At 40.5% G+C, this 16,256-nt stretch overlaps 1 protein-coding gene across 1 annotated transcript in view; it reads left to right on the top strand.

The window, feature by feature from the left end:
* Positions 1-11,827, top strand: part of LOC137344720 (TBC1 domain family member 30-like) — a 68,853-nt gene extending 57,026 nt beyond the window's left edge. The window contains exons 9-13 of the mRNA XM_068007851.1: positions 1,268-1,365; positions 1,463-1,584; positions 4,290-4,484; positions 8,094-8,822; positions 11,170-11,827. Of these exons, the coding sequence (XP_067863952.1) occupies positions 1,268-1,365; positions 1,463-1,584; positions 4,290-4,484; positions 8,094-8,800 (1,122 nt within the window). The 3' untranslated portion in view covers positions 8,801-8,822; positions 11,170-11,827. The remainder of the gene's footprint in view (positions 1-1,267; positions 1,366-1,462; positions 1,585-4,289; positions 4,485-8,093; positions 8,823-11,169) is intronic.
* The last annotated feature ends 4,429 nt before the right edge of the window (positions 11,828-16,256 follow it).

Raw genomic sequence — 16,256 nt, 5'->3', positions numbered from 1 at the left:
GGAGCCAAGAGTAACATTGGGAGGGAATTTAGGGAACAGAACAGGATGATTTTTACAAGGGGAGCCAAAATTCGCAAGGGGTGGGGGGAAATGCTTTTGGGGCAGGGCACAATTTCCGTGGGTTTTGCAAATAAAAGGTGGCCATGTTTTTCCAATTGCCCTGCTTACAAGCAATTTTTTTTTGCATCCTCTATTAGTTAGGGGGATGCAGAAAATGGTCAATAATCACATAGTTTTTTTTCATTCATTTTGTACATGTTTCAATTCTTCTGTTTGATTGTACATTCCCCTACATTTATATTTCTTTCATGCCTTCTAGCAATCCTCTTAAGAACAGTATTGACAAAGGCATATGAACTGATTTCCCTTACCTAGGGAATGGTTTGTAATACGAGGACACCTTAAGAGAGGAGGAAAAATGAAAATGGCCTGTCCTGACAAAGAAGATTCTCCTGGTTGCTCCATTTATTTTTCTATTAGGAGTATTTTGTGCAGAATCAATTCTACACAACACCGAACTCAACTCAGTAATTACTGTGTGGTTACCATTTTAATCTTAGAAGTGCAGGAACTATCATTTGCCATGCTGACTATATGGGGGGAGACGGAGGGGGAGATTTCCGCTGTTTGTTATTTACAGCAAAATCATATTTAATGAATGTGTTTATGATTTTGCTGCAAGTAGTGAACACTGGAAATCTTCCCCCGTGACATTCTTTTTCAGTAGGAGAAGGGTTAAATTAGAGCGCAGTTCCCTCATTTTAACACTCAGGAATAAGGAACACTCCATTTTGATTTAATAACTCGAATCCCGGAGCCATAGTTTGCTTGCTGACCTGGGGTATGGTATGCTTGATTGTGGAAACCAACCCAGCAGTAGGCTTCTGATAATTTACAGCTCACCAAAGAGCATGCAGCCAGACAGGAAGTGTAGGTATTCGTCTGCTGAACTTTAAATATAACACACAGTCGTATTTACAATTATGACACTGTTTTTAACCAGGGGTATATTTTACGACCAGCATTGTTCCCATATGAGCACTTAATGCGCTCGCACCAGTTTCCTCTGTGGGTTTTTTAACACGGGCATTAACCCAGCTACTGCCTGCATTTAAAAACCACACAGAAGGATTAACTAATAGTGCATTAGCTACTGGTACAGGAACAGCACCAGTCGAAAAATATAGCCTCTCTGATGCTTATAAGTTATAAACTAGAATTATGCTTTAGTTTGTACATCTAAAAAGCATTGCTACATGTCTTGCAGGCGGTGTATTCAATGGCGACTTTCCCCTTCCCACAAGTGGTTGAACTGAGAAAGAAGTACAGTCACACCCCATTCCAGGCAATGGTCACTGCCTCAAGGTAGTTTCCCTACGTGCTAAAAACCAGACAATGCCTCATTTCAAACTCTTCCACTGCAGCAATTTGATATGATTATTTTTTTGTTGCTTCCTTATAGCTACCACTTGAAAGAAACTCAATGTAAGAGGAGAGCATCAAATGGGACTGATGGAACCTGTACCCTCCTTTCTGCAGTGGACTACCCACATGCACCTAATCCACAGAACTGTCAAAAAACAGGTAACAGGGGAATAATATTCAGCTCTGTTACCATTGTGACTATAGTGGGAAAAGTCTGAGGAGGACAAGAAAAAAGAAATGAAAGGGGAGAATGTCAGAGTCAAAGATCAGAGAAACAATGGGGGAACATCCAGCAACACCTTGGAAGATTAGTAATATCAGTGCTGCAGAAAATGGTTTGGGGAGTGAGATGCGTGGGTGTGGGAGAGTGCTGTGTAGAAAAATAGATATCAAAAGTACCAGAATAAAATGAATATATTATATAATAAATGATTGGGGCCAGAGGTGTTATCACTACTGAGAATAGATTGGGGAGGTGGGAAAGAGGACTGAAAACTAGTATATTCAACAAAAGAGACTGTGGATAAAAGGGACTACAAATAATATGATAAATATGTATTTGCCCAGAGTCAACTAATTTCAAAATGTTCAATTCCATTGAATGTTTCTAGTTTTGGTTCCTTATAGACAAAATAACAAGGAACATGAAAAATGTTGAAAGCCACTAAACACTTCTGATAGAAATAAGTGTTGTCTAGGCTGCCTATGGAAAAAGCAGACCAGTTCCTAGTCACTTTGAACCATGCACATTCTCTGGCACAACTACTGCCAAGACTTAGAATCATAGAATGGTTACAGCACAGAAGGAGGCTATTCAGCCCATCAAGCCCATGCAGGACTTTGCCAATGCTGTTCTGAAACTAGGTAGGAACAGAGAAAAAGGTGAACATGCTAAAAATTTGCCTTTTTAGGATAAAAGTCCAGTTCAAAGTATCATGCCCTTCCATTTTGCAACTGCTGTTAAACTCCTGTCAAAGTGCTGGCACAGAATGCTGGAGTACTAACATGCTATACATCATGAAGAGGGAACATAAATGCATGCTGTTGGTCCTACACGCAGTGAGTTAGCAAATTCAACAAGCTCACCACAGGAAGGTGCCAAGGGGATGCCAGGCATTTCCCTGTAGGAATAGGAAGAAAAGGCAGATCATCACTGGTTTTGAACAATTCCATATAACCAGTTTCAAAGCATCAGGCAACAGCTAGGCCGCCGATGGTGCATAGTTCGAGGTGATCAAGAATGGCTGAGGGAGACACAAGTGACGTTAAATAAAAAAACACCTATTGGTGCTCACTTCCTACTTCTTACAATATTCACCTTTCTACTGAATTCCTATTTACATATTAATTCTGTAAAATGTATATCCTAGATACATTTGCCCTGAAATTCCAGGGTGGTTCTACCAATATCCCAGCGTAACTCCAGTGGGAGACAGGTAGAACCTCTGTAGAATTTCAGGGCCAAACACAAGCCTTGTCAATCCTTTTTATTAATAGTTTTAAAATATAGGGAATAATTCTATATATATATATATATTATTAGAAATCCTGCATAGGTCACACACTTCCTGTTTTACTAAACTTGGTCAAGCTTTTCCATGAGCATTACCATTGTTAATTGCGATGTCAACATTTCCCATTCAATTTTACTATATCAGCTGTCACGACATAGTTGCAGTCTCTGACCACAAAGTGGCTCTATGGAGCAAGATTTTGAGTTTCCCATCTTGATGTATAAAAAAACTTATATTCATTAACTGACTGTGGGCAACATCACGGGCCATTTACTATAAGATATAAAAATATAGTATTACAGTATACATAGTATCTGTGCACTTATTGATCTTACATTTCTTACAACAGTGACTACACGTCAAATGTATTTTATTGGCTGTAAAGCGCTTTGAGGCATCCCAAGGTCATAAAAGGCACTATATAAATGCAAGTCTTTCAAGTCTTTTTTTTTCTAATATAGTGTGGGGTAGCATGATAGAAATTACTGCTATTTATACAGAGTTCTCAGCTGTACTCCAAATTAGTTGATTTTGGTTGAGACATGCATGGTGGAGTTAAAAATGTCGTGACAGATACCTTCCATCTATGTATGCACTGTGTGCAATTCTACAGATAATTTGCTGGCTATTGCTTATGTGTCTCTTCAAGTGATTTGGTAGTAATAGTCTCTGATAAAATTAAATATTGAAAAATAGGGGTCTGCCATCTTGGATGTGCTACTTTTGACGACCTCATAGCCCATCATAACAGTCTCGCAACTGTATCTCACATGACCCTGGGGCGCAGTAGGGCCAACCAAATCACGGTTCTGCTACCTTTAATTTTGTACTATTGGATTATTTTCAAGTACTAGCTGATCCACTGTGATGGGTAGTCCAGAGTCTGAGCAGCTTTGCTTATCTATATTTAACCAGACTTGTCCCCTTCTGGGGGGGGGGGGGAAGTGGTTTAAATACCCACAGCTTTTTAAATTGCTTTTGCTGAGGGGAATTTCTATATATTGACATCTGCTTATAAATATCATCATCAGCGGGAAATAACCGTCTTTCTTCCTCTTTTTAAAGATTGTGATTTCTTGCTATTTATGTATTTATGAATATAGCATTTGAGTCAATCAAATCCGATGGACGTGTGACACAAATTTTGCATGTGCAAAAAGTTTGATGCTTTCACGTGTGGTACCTTTGAGGTGTGACAAACATGTACTAAATGCAAACTTTTGACACACAGATAATGATAGAGGGCCCAATCACAGTATATAATACTGGAAATTCAGTAAAAAGCTATACATTCAGGAAAGTAACTTAAAACAATTATTTCTGTGTGTTTTGCCCCCTAACTTTCACTAGCTCAAAGTGAAAAGCGAAAAAGTAGCTGCAATATTGCCAAGATGGTTCAAGCAACAGCTGGTGAGAATGGATTGCAGCATCAGATGGCATTAAACAGCACGGAGAAAATGGCAACACATACAACCATGTCGAAGCAGCAGTACTCAAAAATGAGCAAGCGACAGCAACAAAACCAGTGCCTGACCCCCAGACATGGTAAAGTGTTATATATCTATCAACCATTAATGTTTGAAAAATATTATCGCAGCTGTGCGATTTAGGTTCAGAATATCCATATAAAACATGATTTATGTCCATGTGAATGGATTTACATCAAATTTAATGTGCAAAGATAAAATTATTCATTCATGGTGTTCTTTCAAGCCTACTTTTCAAATATGTGAACACTGTTAAGTTATTTTCTATTTTGTCAGTGCACAGTATCATATAACTTAACTATTGAAGAGCTTGTCTGATGAACATAGAAATGAAGTTAACTCAGAATTGAAACAGACTTTGAAGCCGATAGTGTTCCCAGCATTGCGGTGCCTCTCCCTAGAGATTACATGGCTGCGGAGTGGGGATGGGCCGGGGTGGTGGGGGCAGAGGAGAGTGCTTAGTCACGATGCTTCGGCCATCATGGTGTGGGGCTGGCTTGATGGATCAGCTGGTCTTCTGCCGGCTGTCAATTTCATATGTTCATATGTTCTCCCTATATTTTCATATTTAGTACATAGCACATGACACATGTGTGCTGAGGTCATATGGGTAGGACTTCCAGTACAAGTAAAGGGCTGTTGGCTGCCCTTAAAAGTGTGCTTCTGTTTTGTCATAAAAATGGTCGGGGGCAGAATTGCTGCACTTACCAATCAGAGGGTTCTGCAGCGAAGAATAGCCCTATTTGGGGGAAAGGGCCACCCAGCAATAAAGAGTGCTAGCAGAGCAACGCAGATGGAGGTGATAGAGTGCATAAATGCAATCTCCTCTAGGAACAGATGAGAAGACATTTTTTGCCCTATGCAAGGTATCCAAAGTAAATGTGAAAACTTGTCAATATCTTAATAGGTTGTCTTGCAAAATTTCTTCATTGCCCTTCACTGTAAATTTGACACATCATCATAGAGACAGAATGTGGTGAACTGTGCCAAACGCTCATCTTTCTAAATGCATGGGTTTGCTCATGTTCCTACAAGGCACTGTGTACTGATGCTGCTTCACAGCATTGACCGTGTCATCTATCAAATGTGGCAAGTAAAACGCACCAAGTACAATGCCAACACAAGGTTCCTTATGTTAACACACTAAAGGTGGTTAGTATCTTTGGAACTTGGACAGCTTCCCCCATTGCAGGTTCTTAAACCTGCTGTGCTTAATTTACATAAAAGATGGCTGAATGAGTTGAACGTTGAATTTTCATACTTAAAAAAGGAATAGTGAGTTCGGTGCTTTCCTTGAGTCCTGATTGTTTAGGCTAATTTAGGCCCATTTTTACTTTTGGGCATATTCTAATTATATTTTGCAGGGAATTCTGGCGTATCTTGAGATTGGGAGAATGGACACGGGAATGGGCAAATTTTCGGGTCTAACTTCCGGAATGCGCCCACATAGGAAATTCAAGGCCTAGGTACAGAGTAGGACCCTATAGTGTGAGGCTTCAGTACTCGAGATACTGTGTATTTCAGGCACAGTCTAACACATTATTGGCTCCATGGTGTCTGATAGTATTATTTCCTTAGGACCCTCTAAAGAACAAAAAGCACTTTGCAGAGAGGGGGAAAGTAATCTAACAGGATTTATTATTTAAATAGATGTGCCAAGGTTCTTTTTTGCTACAATAATATAATTGGAAGTAGAAGCTGTTGCAGAAATTGCACTGGGCCAGGGTTGACGTTTCAGACTGGGATGCTGTTCAGGTGGGGAATCCAAACACTAGGCTCATGAGCTAAACTTCAGCTTCAAAGAGCAAAAGCAAGTCAAGGTTAAAAGTTTAGGTTGGACATTGTCTGCAGATCAACCAAATTGCACACGTGGTTCAACAGTGTTAATGCCCATTGTCTGTCATTAGATGTTGCTGAAGTCACTACAGTCAGTTGCTGTTCAACAAGTAACATCTGTCCCCTGTATTTTATTCACTTACCAGGAGTTCAGTGAAATGTTACTAACTTTCTCTTGTATGTTTATTGTGTATTTTAATTTTGGTAGTTATGAGATTGGGAGAATGGGAATGGGCACATTTTCGGATCTAACTTCCGGGATGCGCCCACACAGGAAATTCAAGGCCTAGGTACAGAATAGGACCCTACAGTGTGAGGCTTCAAATACTACAGATTTTATTGTAAAAATTTCATATAGTTGCACCTTTTTGCATATTTTGAACATGTCGGTGTTATATACCTATAAATAAAGGACGGGATTTAACAAGAGAGTCTGGGCTCGATTTTCCTGACCTTCAACATTGGGGAATGCCCGTTAGGTGTAAAGGTCAGAAAAAGATGGCAACGATCTGTTTTATCAGGTCTCCGCCTCCTTTATGTTGCCCTTAGATTTTCACAGGGGGAGGGGAAGCTCGAGACCCTTGCCTGCAATAGGCACGGGCCCACTGCAGGCATACAAACGACGTGGGAGAGAGCCTTCACTGCCTTCCACCACATTTTTCTGGGCTCACTGGGTGCCCCAGTTCAGGACTGTCCAATCAAACCTGCTGCTATGGACCTGCCGCCAGACCCTAATCCTCTAGAGGATCTGTAGAGATCCCAGAGCAACCCAAAGACAGGAAGCTAAGCTGAATTTTTTTATTTTTTCCACCTCCCCCCAACTCCAAGGATGTTTAGAGAGCCTTCCGGCTTCTGACCTTCATCTTGGAGGCCGAATTATGCAGCTGCAAACCTGAGAGGCACTCAAATTTCCTCATTTTACCAGCACGAGACCCTGCCAGGGGATGGGCCTGTGCTGTGGGTGCCCCTGGGCCATAGTAATGGCCCGGGAAAGGAAATACTGCTGCTCCTAGGCCTGAATAGGAGCGGAGCACTTCAGGTGCACAGGTCCTGTTTACTGCTGGTGCAGGGGGTTGGGCAGGAAAATAGGCTCCCTCATTTTTGTTTACCATTAGTCTGCATCTCAGATGTTTAGTAGAGCATCTTGATAAGCAAAGCTTGGTGGCTTATAGAATTACATAGAATGCACAGCACAGAAAGAGGCCATTTGGTCCAACTGGTCCATGCCGGTGTTTATGCTCCATACGACCCTCCTCCCACCCCTCTTCATCATCACTAGGTTCAAACCAACTATCCTTTTAATATCAAAAGCAAAAGGAGGATGGTATGAACCAGTGCTCCCATTTTTTCCAGACAGCAGGTGCTGGTAATGGTTCTGCTGTTGCCATTCACAGCTCCTCCAGACCCATTTTTTGTTTCTTAACCTGTCCCTTCACCACCCTCCTTGCCTTGCACCATCATCCCTTTTGTCATTTAATTACTCGTGCCCTCCACCCTGTCAGAGACCTTCCCTTTTGTTCTTTCCTCCCCTCCCCTTCCTCCATCTTTTTCCGTGGCTCTGTACTTGTTTAAAAACTGTTTAATCTTCAACTTCTTCCAGTTTTGACGAAGGGTCATCGACCTAAAATGTTAACTCTGTTTCTTTCTCCACCGATGCTGCCTGACTTGCTGAGTATTTCCAGCATTTTCTGTTTTTATCCTTTTAATATATTTTGCCCTGCTAAAAACTATATGCAGCCAGTCTGGAAAGAATATGAATTTAAAAATCCAATTTTAAAATGCTGCTGAAAGAGTACTGAGTAACATACAAGGTATGCTTCTTTCTTTGCAGGTAGTAATGATTCTTGCTCTTCTGGTACACCACTTCGTTCGAAAAAGTCTAAAGTCATAAATCGTTTCCTTGGTGGCAAAAAGCTAAAGAACAGCGGCAAAAGCAAAAGCAACCGAGTCCACCATACTCCGAGCCCCAGGATGCCGCAGCCCATAGATAAAGAACAAAAAAATAAACTATCTGTTCCTTGGTGTTCTCAAAAGAAAGTCCCCCGGAAAGGTCTGGCCAGGAACTTGAAAGCTAAGTCGGGCTGCAGCGATACAGTCGGCCTACTAGAAGACCAGACCGACAGCGCTAAAGCAGAAAACGTCAAAGTCGATGACCAAATAGTAACGGAAGAAAGCAGGAAATCTTCTCAATTACAATGGGAGGCTAAAGCGAAATATAGTGAACAATTGGCCATCCTATTGTTTGAAAAAGAAGTTGACACTTTGGCAGGGGTTGAAAACTTGTTCAAGACACTTCAAATAGGAGAGCAAAACCATTCTTTAACGACAGTGGAATCTAGCAACAAGCCCGGGGCCAGTGACTGTTCTGCAGAATTGAAAAAGGATTGGTTCAAAACAAAGAATTACACTGTTCTGTCTGATATGAAAACGAATCCCATAAACACCATTGCGCTTGTACACCTCTCTGGAAAGTCCCTTAGAACAAAGAATTTAGGATTACATGGATCGTGCAGCAACATCCAGATATCTCCATATTAAGAAAAGAAATGCTACTGACATGGTGAGGGGGCGGGGGCGGGGGAGGAGGGAAAGAAGGAAAAATCCATCTTATTTCACAGCAGCTTGTTGCCCAACAAGCTGATTGCTAAATGTGAAGTATTGATGACTGTTAATTTGCACAAATAGTTTAATATTTTTGCCGTAAGCCACTGTTATGAGCTTAAAGTATACTAGTCCCATGAGCCAGAAACTTCATTTACTTTGAGATGAAGTCACTTTACAGACTGCAAGTGTGTGTGTCCTTTGGGAACCTCTGATACTACAACACTATGTGTGCAGTGCTAGGGTCTGTCTGCGTAGAAGTCACTAAAAACTGCACACTTTGTAATTGCCTAAATATCATAAGCATGTCTAATATCAACAACTAAATCGTTCTCCATTCAAAACTGATTTTATGATTAAGAACAGAACCAATAATACTCATATGCAACTTCTGATGACGTCGCCAATTAGTTATAAAAATCTGTTAAAATATTTTTCGTTTCAAATGCTCGGCACTTAAAAGAAAATGTGAAAACATTTAACTTTTCACATAACCAGATAAGACAAAGAATTACGGAGGTGGATGCTGGAAACTTTCTAACCAATGCTGTTCTCATAAAAGCATTTAATGTACACATTCTAAATTCCTGTAAAGCAGTAGTTAATCCATGTAAAATGAGGATCAACTTCTGCATTAAAACAACGCAAAGTGGAACTTAGTACCAGCATGTTAAATGTTTATAAGGAAACAACACTGGCCACAAAATCTACCATTGCCTTTCCCCAATTTGAAAGTCATACGCATGGAAAATAAAAACTTGCTCAATAACTTTACCTCAATAACTTGCTCATCCTGTTTTGTGACTTCATTTTTTTTAAACAGATACACCACTAAAAACTAACCTCACAATTCATTGCTTGTTATTTTTAAAGCTGACCTGATATTTAAGGGGTGAAATTCCTCTTTTAATGAAAAACAGGATAAATGCTTGTTTGTCTCCATATTTAGCAGCCTGTTAACGAAATCACAGGAACATGCAGCTTTGAAGCTTGTTATCTTCGTGGACATTCAATACAGCCATTCTCCTGTTTTTCATTAAAAGAAGAATTTTACCCAAAGTTCAAGACATCACCACCCAATGAGTAAATATAGACATATAACCATTATTCGCATGTAGATAGTTGGATTAAAGTAGATTATTCTACAATACGTGATTCAGATTTGTTTTAATTTTGATTATCTGATGATCTAATTTTATTTTTAACATCAAAATTCCCACATTGCTGTGTCATTTACATTGCTTAGTTCAAATGGTTGGCTAATTCAGAAATGATTGCACAAAAAACGGCTTTTAATTATCAGACGTAGACTATATTATGTCATTGCTGTGAATGACAGGAAACTGGGACTTTTATAAAACTTGTATATAAATGGATATTACTGTGCATTCATGGAATACAGTGAGAGCAGATTGATCAGCAGCTAGGAGTTATTACGGCATATTTTCTGCTCGCTGCTGTTTTGGTACCAACATTCAATAACTAACCGAAAACAACTGGGAAGAACAAAACAATGTGAATTCAATTCCTTTTCACTCCAAATAAGTGCAGTGGTGACTTGATAATCCAATCACATATGTTGGAATGCAAGTTCTATTAGATTAGAACGTTGCCATTTTCACTTTGAGGACTGCACAATGTTTTTTTGCATCAAGATTAATAAAGACGACTGGATCTAAATTAATATTTTTATGTCATCAAAATAGATTTTTCGGCAGCAGGGGCCATAGCACTTTTCTGGCATTTGTAATGTAGCGCTGACATATCAGTTAGTGCACAGTTTGTGTCACATAAAATTTCACTATTTATTAATCTTAAAGTGTATATGACAAGGTTTTTGCTTCAACTACCCCAGGGAGAGCATAAAAGTCACTTTAGGAACCAAGTAATTTTTTGGTTTGTTTTTAAGAGCTGTTATCCTAATAGTACAAGGTTCAACGTAGTTTCTGTGGGTTTAGGGAATAGGAATTTTACCTTAAAATAGAAGGTGGATTGGCCCTCTAATTTAGCTGTAGTGTCTTTGGCCATTCTGGTCTGCAATGTTATCGATATCCATTCCTGCATAGTATCATCCGGCACCGTAGTAAAAACTAAATATTAAAAAAAAGTCAGCCAGTATAATTTTTATTAAAAACAATCTGTTGTATGGGAAAATACTGAATACTGTTTTTACTACCTGAGTGCATTATATAGGTGATCCTTGTGACTCATAATGACAATTTCCCATCATGTTTTCTATTGTGCACAGCTCTTATTTTATTGCAAAATTAAACAAAAAAAATCATGCTTATTTTGTACTTGCACAGGTTTCTTAATGAAGACTGTTTAGTATGGAACGCAGTCAGTCCCTGGGATCTCACAGTGGAGAGGTGAACTAGCTCTGTGTGAATCTTATACTTCCATTCAGTGGATACTGGTTGAAAAGTGAGTAGCCATCTGCTGCATAGAGGAGCTGCCACTGCCATCGGGAAGAGGAGCAGCTGCAGACATGAGTAGCCAAAGTTTAAGAACATTACATGCTGCAGGGAGGATCTGTTACCACGGATGTATTGCTGCAGGGGACCAGTTGAAGGAGAGGCAGCAGGTGCTACGGGGAAAAAGCAGCACACTGTGGACATCTAGACTTTGAGAATGGCTACTGTGGGGTACCCAGCCTGAGATAGACCAGACACTGTGGGGGACATGATATGGGAGTAGCATTTCTAGATGTGTTGTACGCGGATTGGAGACACTACTGCTTGTGTAAAGTAAGCATATTTTACTTTCTAAAATCCAATATTAAATTACTATTAGTATTCTTTTTGTGATATTTGAGCCTGTGTTGTAAGGGATATAACCCAATGTTAAGATATTACAATTAATTCCGTGGAGAGAGTTGGCTACAGTATACTGTTCCATTAACAGAATGTGTGCTTTTGAAGTTCCACATCCAGCTGAGTTTAAGTTAGGAATTTCAATTAGGATCTGTGGTTGGTGTTTCACTTCTCCAGTGTTATTAAACCTATCTATTATTAGAACCTAATTTCAAATATTATTTGGTGAAAAAGACAATAGAACACGATTGCTAAGTACTGCAGTACAAGGATAATCTATGGCTTCATAAACTTCTGGAATTCTGTTTCAAACACTTGGAATCAGATTTAAATGTTTAACAGCTGAGACAACATAAATGGTTATTTTGAAAGTCTCATAGAACATTCGGTGCTCAAAAAGGTTAATAAAAGGCATGACTGTTAATAGATGCATGCTTCCAACATTAATTAAATACATAATTCCTTAGTAAATTTGTTAATATTAATGTCACTTTTAAATATTGGTGCATGCAGTGACATGCAGTGGAAGAGATTCTGTGTACAATTATTATGTTAACAAAGCCTAGAATACATCAAGCATTTTCACCAAAACAATAGATACTGCTATTTCTGACACAATTAACTACCAACATCATTTTATGTTCCCCATTGAATATATCCTACTACTGAAAGTTGAGAGCTGAACAGCAAAATCCCACAAACTAGTACTTTCTAAGTAATTAGTGCCAAATTGTTGAAAATGCCAATTTAGGGTGTAAGGGATAACTACCAACAAATCTAGATGTTACAAAGTACTTGATTGTTGCACTGGTTTGTCGCTGGATTTCGTAAAGAAAATAAAAAAACATTATTTCTGCTAAATTTTACAGATCTAACTGTGATATGCCATTTTGCAATCTTGTTTTCCTTTATGCTGTCATAAGTTAAAGTAAACTAAAGCTATATATGGTCATTTAGAAAAAAATATACTGTAGGACTGGATGCCAAAACTCACTAGAACACTGTTCATCTATGGGATGTGGGTTTGAAACTCAGCCCAGAACAAATAAAAACCTCCTCTATTGGGCAGTTGTTGATGATCCCCAGTGAGCTGACTCTGGGTAACCTCAGCCCCTTTCCCATTAGATATGAATCCAGTACAAAAGTGTTGTCAAAATCGGTTTGAAAAGGGACCACAGCATTCTTGAGTGCGCTCTTCTAATATTTAGACTGCAGCATATTGTTGGAGCGACATGGGAGGAGCATTGTATTGTTCCTGATCTGTGCCATACTTGACCAAGACCTGTTCAATGCTACGAGTTAGCGCACCTTCTATTTACCAATATTACTAGACTTCACCTCAATGAGATACAAGCACACAACGGGTAAAGTTTCACCTACATGGAAAGTTTTTTTCCCCAGAGGTCTTCACTTCCCTAATTCAGTGTTCAGTCCCAGAAAATAGGAGGTAATTGCATAAGCAAGAAAGAAGCTCCTCCTACCATCTAATAAGGCCGACCTTGTATTGTTTCCTCTGTCAACTAACAAACCAGAAACCTACCATTGGAGGCGGAAACACTAATGATAAACATCGGAGCACAAAACAGTAGGGTCGGTGTTGATGCAGGAAAAGTTGATCCAAGAGCAAGGATTATAATCTTTATTGGAGAATTCTAAGAGAAGTAAATAATAAGATTCCAAAAAGTCAAGTCCAAAGATAATTGAGAGGATATTCACCCTGGAAGGGAACAAAGAACTTTTGTGGTGGAAATCTGTTTTTAATCATTCTCTTGATTTGTTGATCTAGATATCGCCATGGAGAAGCAGCAAGCAGTACCTGATTAGGAAGTAAGCAGTTGGGAAGAAAGGCCATAAGAGATAGGAGCAGGAATAGGCCATTTGGCCCCTTGAGCCTGCTCCGAAATTGAGTGAGATCATGGCTGATCTGATTTTTACCTCAACTCCACTTTCCCGCCCTTTCCCCATATCCTTTGACTCCCTTGCTGATCAAAAATTTGTCTAACTCAACCTTGAATGTATTCAATGACTCAGCCTCCACAGCTTTTTGGGCTAAAGAATTCCAAAGATTCATGACCCTTTTGGAGAAGAAATTCCTCCTCATTTCCATCTTAAACAGGCGACCTCTTATTCTGAGACTATGTCCCCTAGTTTTAGATTCCCCCATGAGGGGTAACATTCTATAGGCCCAAAATCTAATCAACTTAAAATATATTTATCCAACTGCAGAAATTTAAATGGACTCAACCAAAACCATCCTCAACTGTGGAAGTCAACATAATTTAGAATATTGAGTGCAGGTATACACTGATGATCAAGAAACCCATAACAACAACAACTTGCATTTATATAGCACCTTTAACGTAGTGAAACGTCCCAAGGCGCTTCACAGGAGCGTTATCAAACAAAATTTGACACCGAGCCACGTAAGGAAATATTAGGACAGGTGACCAAAAGCTTGGTCAAAGAGGTAGGTTTTAAGGAGCATCTTAAAGGAGGAGAGAGAGAGAGACGGAGAGGCTTAGGGAGGGAATTCCAGTCCTTAGGACCTAGGCAGTGGAAGGCACGGCCGCCAATAGTGGAGCAATTAAAATCGGGGCTATGCAAGAGGCAAGAATTGGAGGAGCACAGAGCTGGAGGAGATTACAAAGATAGGGAGGGGTGAGGCCATGAAGGGATTTGAAAACAAAGATGAGAATTTTAAAATTGAGGCATTTCCAGACCAGGAGCCAACGTAGGTCAGCGAGCACAGGGGTGATGGGAGAACGGGACTTGGTGCGTGTTGGGATACAGGCAGCAGAGTTTTGGATGAGCTCAAGTTTATGGAGGGTGGAAGATGGGAGGATAGCCAGGAGAGCATTGGAATAGTCCAGTCTAGACGTAACAAAGGCATGGATGAGGGTTTCAGCAGCAGATAAGCTGAGGCAGGGGTGGAGACGGGCAATGTTACGGAGGTGGAAGTAGGCAGTCTTGGTGATGGAGTAGATATGTGGTCGGAAGCTCATCTCAGGGTTAAATAGGATGCTAAGGTTGCAATCGTTCTGGTTCAGCCTTAGACAGTGACCAGGGAGAGGGATGGAGTCAGTGGCTAGGGAATGGAGTTTGCGGCGGGGACCAAAGACAATGGCTTCAATCTTCCTAATATTTAGTTGGAGGCAATTTTTGCTCATCCAGTACTGGATGTTGGACAAGCAGTGTGACAAATGAGAGACAGTGGAGGGGTTGAGGGAGGTGGTTGTGAGGTAGAACTGAGTGTTGTCATATGGAACTGACATTGTGTTTTTGGACGAAGTCGCAAAGGGGCAGCATGTAGATGAGAAATAACAGGGGGTCAAGGATAGATCCTTGGGGGACTCCAGAGGTAATGGTGCGGGAGCGGGAAAGAGAAGCCATTGCAGGAGGTTCTCTGGCAACGACTGGATAGATAAGAATGAAATCAGGAGAGCGCAGTTCCACCCAGCTGGACGACGGAGGAGAGACATTGCAGGAGGATGGTGTGGTCAACCGTGTCAAAGGCTGCACACAGGTCGAGAAGGATGAGGAGGGATAGTTTACCATGGTCACAGTCACATAGAATGTCATTTGTGACTTTGACAAGGACTGTTTCAGCACTGCGCAGGGGCGATGGGCACGGATTTGGGAGGCAATAACACATTCAAGAACTTTGGAGAAGAAAGGGAGGTTGGAGATGGGGCGAAAGTTTGCAAGGGCAGAGGGGTCAAGGGTGGGTTTTTTGAGGAGGGGTGTGATGATGGCAGATTTGAAGGGGAGGGGGACAGTATCTGAGGAGAGGGCACAATATCAGCTAACATGGGGGCCATATCTATCCGTAACAATTCACTATATTTGTCCACAGCAAGTGATGTATCATCTGAGAATAAGCTGGCTCCGCATTAAATATGTTTATGGAGTACAAGAGCACAACTATCTAGCAACCTTGTTTGCAGAGGCCTGCAATGTCTGCTTATCCTTCTTCAAAGTAAAAAGCTAGTGAGACTACATGTTTTGCAAGCACCTTTTGGGTTGGGACATAAAGACTGGGACACCAAAAGATTGGCAGGCGTTGGGGGAGAGAAAAGACCTCAAGTGGAAGCTGATGGTCAAAGACCAAATGAGTTTTGAAAAGTTATGAATCAAAAGTATACTCAGCTGGCCAATTCATATCGCTGAAGTGAGAGCAATTAAAAATATACTGTTGAGAAATCAGTTAAACCCAGAGGTTTAAATGGATGGAATTGTCCATCAAGGGTCATAAAGCCATATTAAGGCTCCTAGAAGTAGGGAAGCTCATCAGAACATCATCTAGCTATTCACCTGCCTTGGAAAGTCACAATAAGTCAATCCACGTCTCTGATGGTGTTAACAGACATGGGAACATATGTTACCTAACTAACCTGATGCTGCTGGAAACCCTTGAGATTCAGATAATAGGAGTATGTGGCCACATTTGATTCATGTTCCTTAGCGGCTAGTCAGGACTAGTGCACATGGCGATATCCAGAAACAAATGTTGAACAATGGTCTTCATCTTTCCAACCTTCGTGTGGGCTTCACTTTGGCAAGAATAGGTTGAGTCGTCTTTG

The sequence above is a fragment of the Heptranchias perlo genome, chromosome 27 (assembly GCF_035084215.1).
Source record: "Heptranchias perlo isolate sHepPer1 chromosome 27, sHepPer1.hap1, whole genome shotgun sequence".
Lineage (NCBI taxonomy): Eukaryota > Metazoa > Chordata > Chondrichthyes > Hexanchiformes > Hexanchidae > Heptranchias > Heptranchias perlo.
This window is presented reverse-complemented; position numbering and strand designations above follow the sequence as displayed.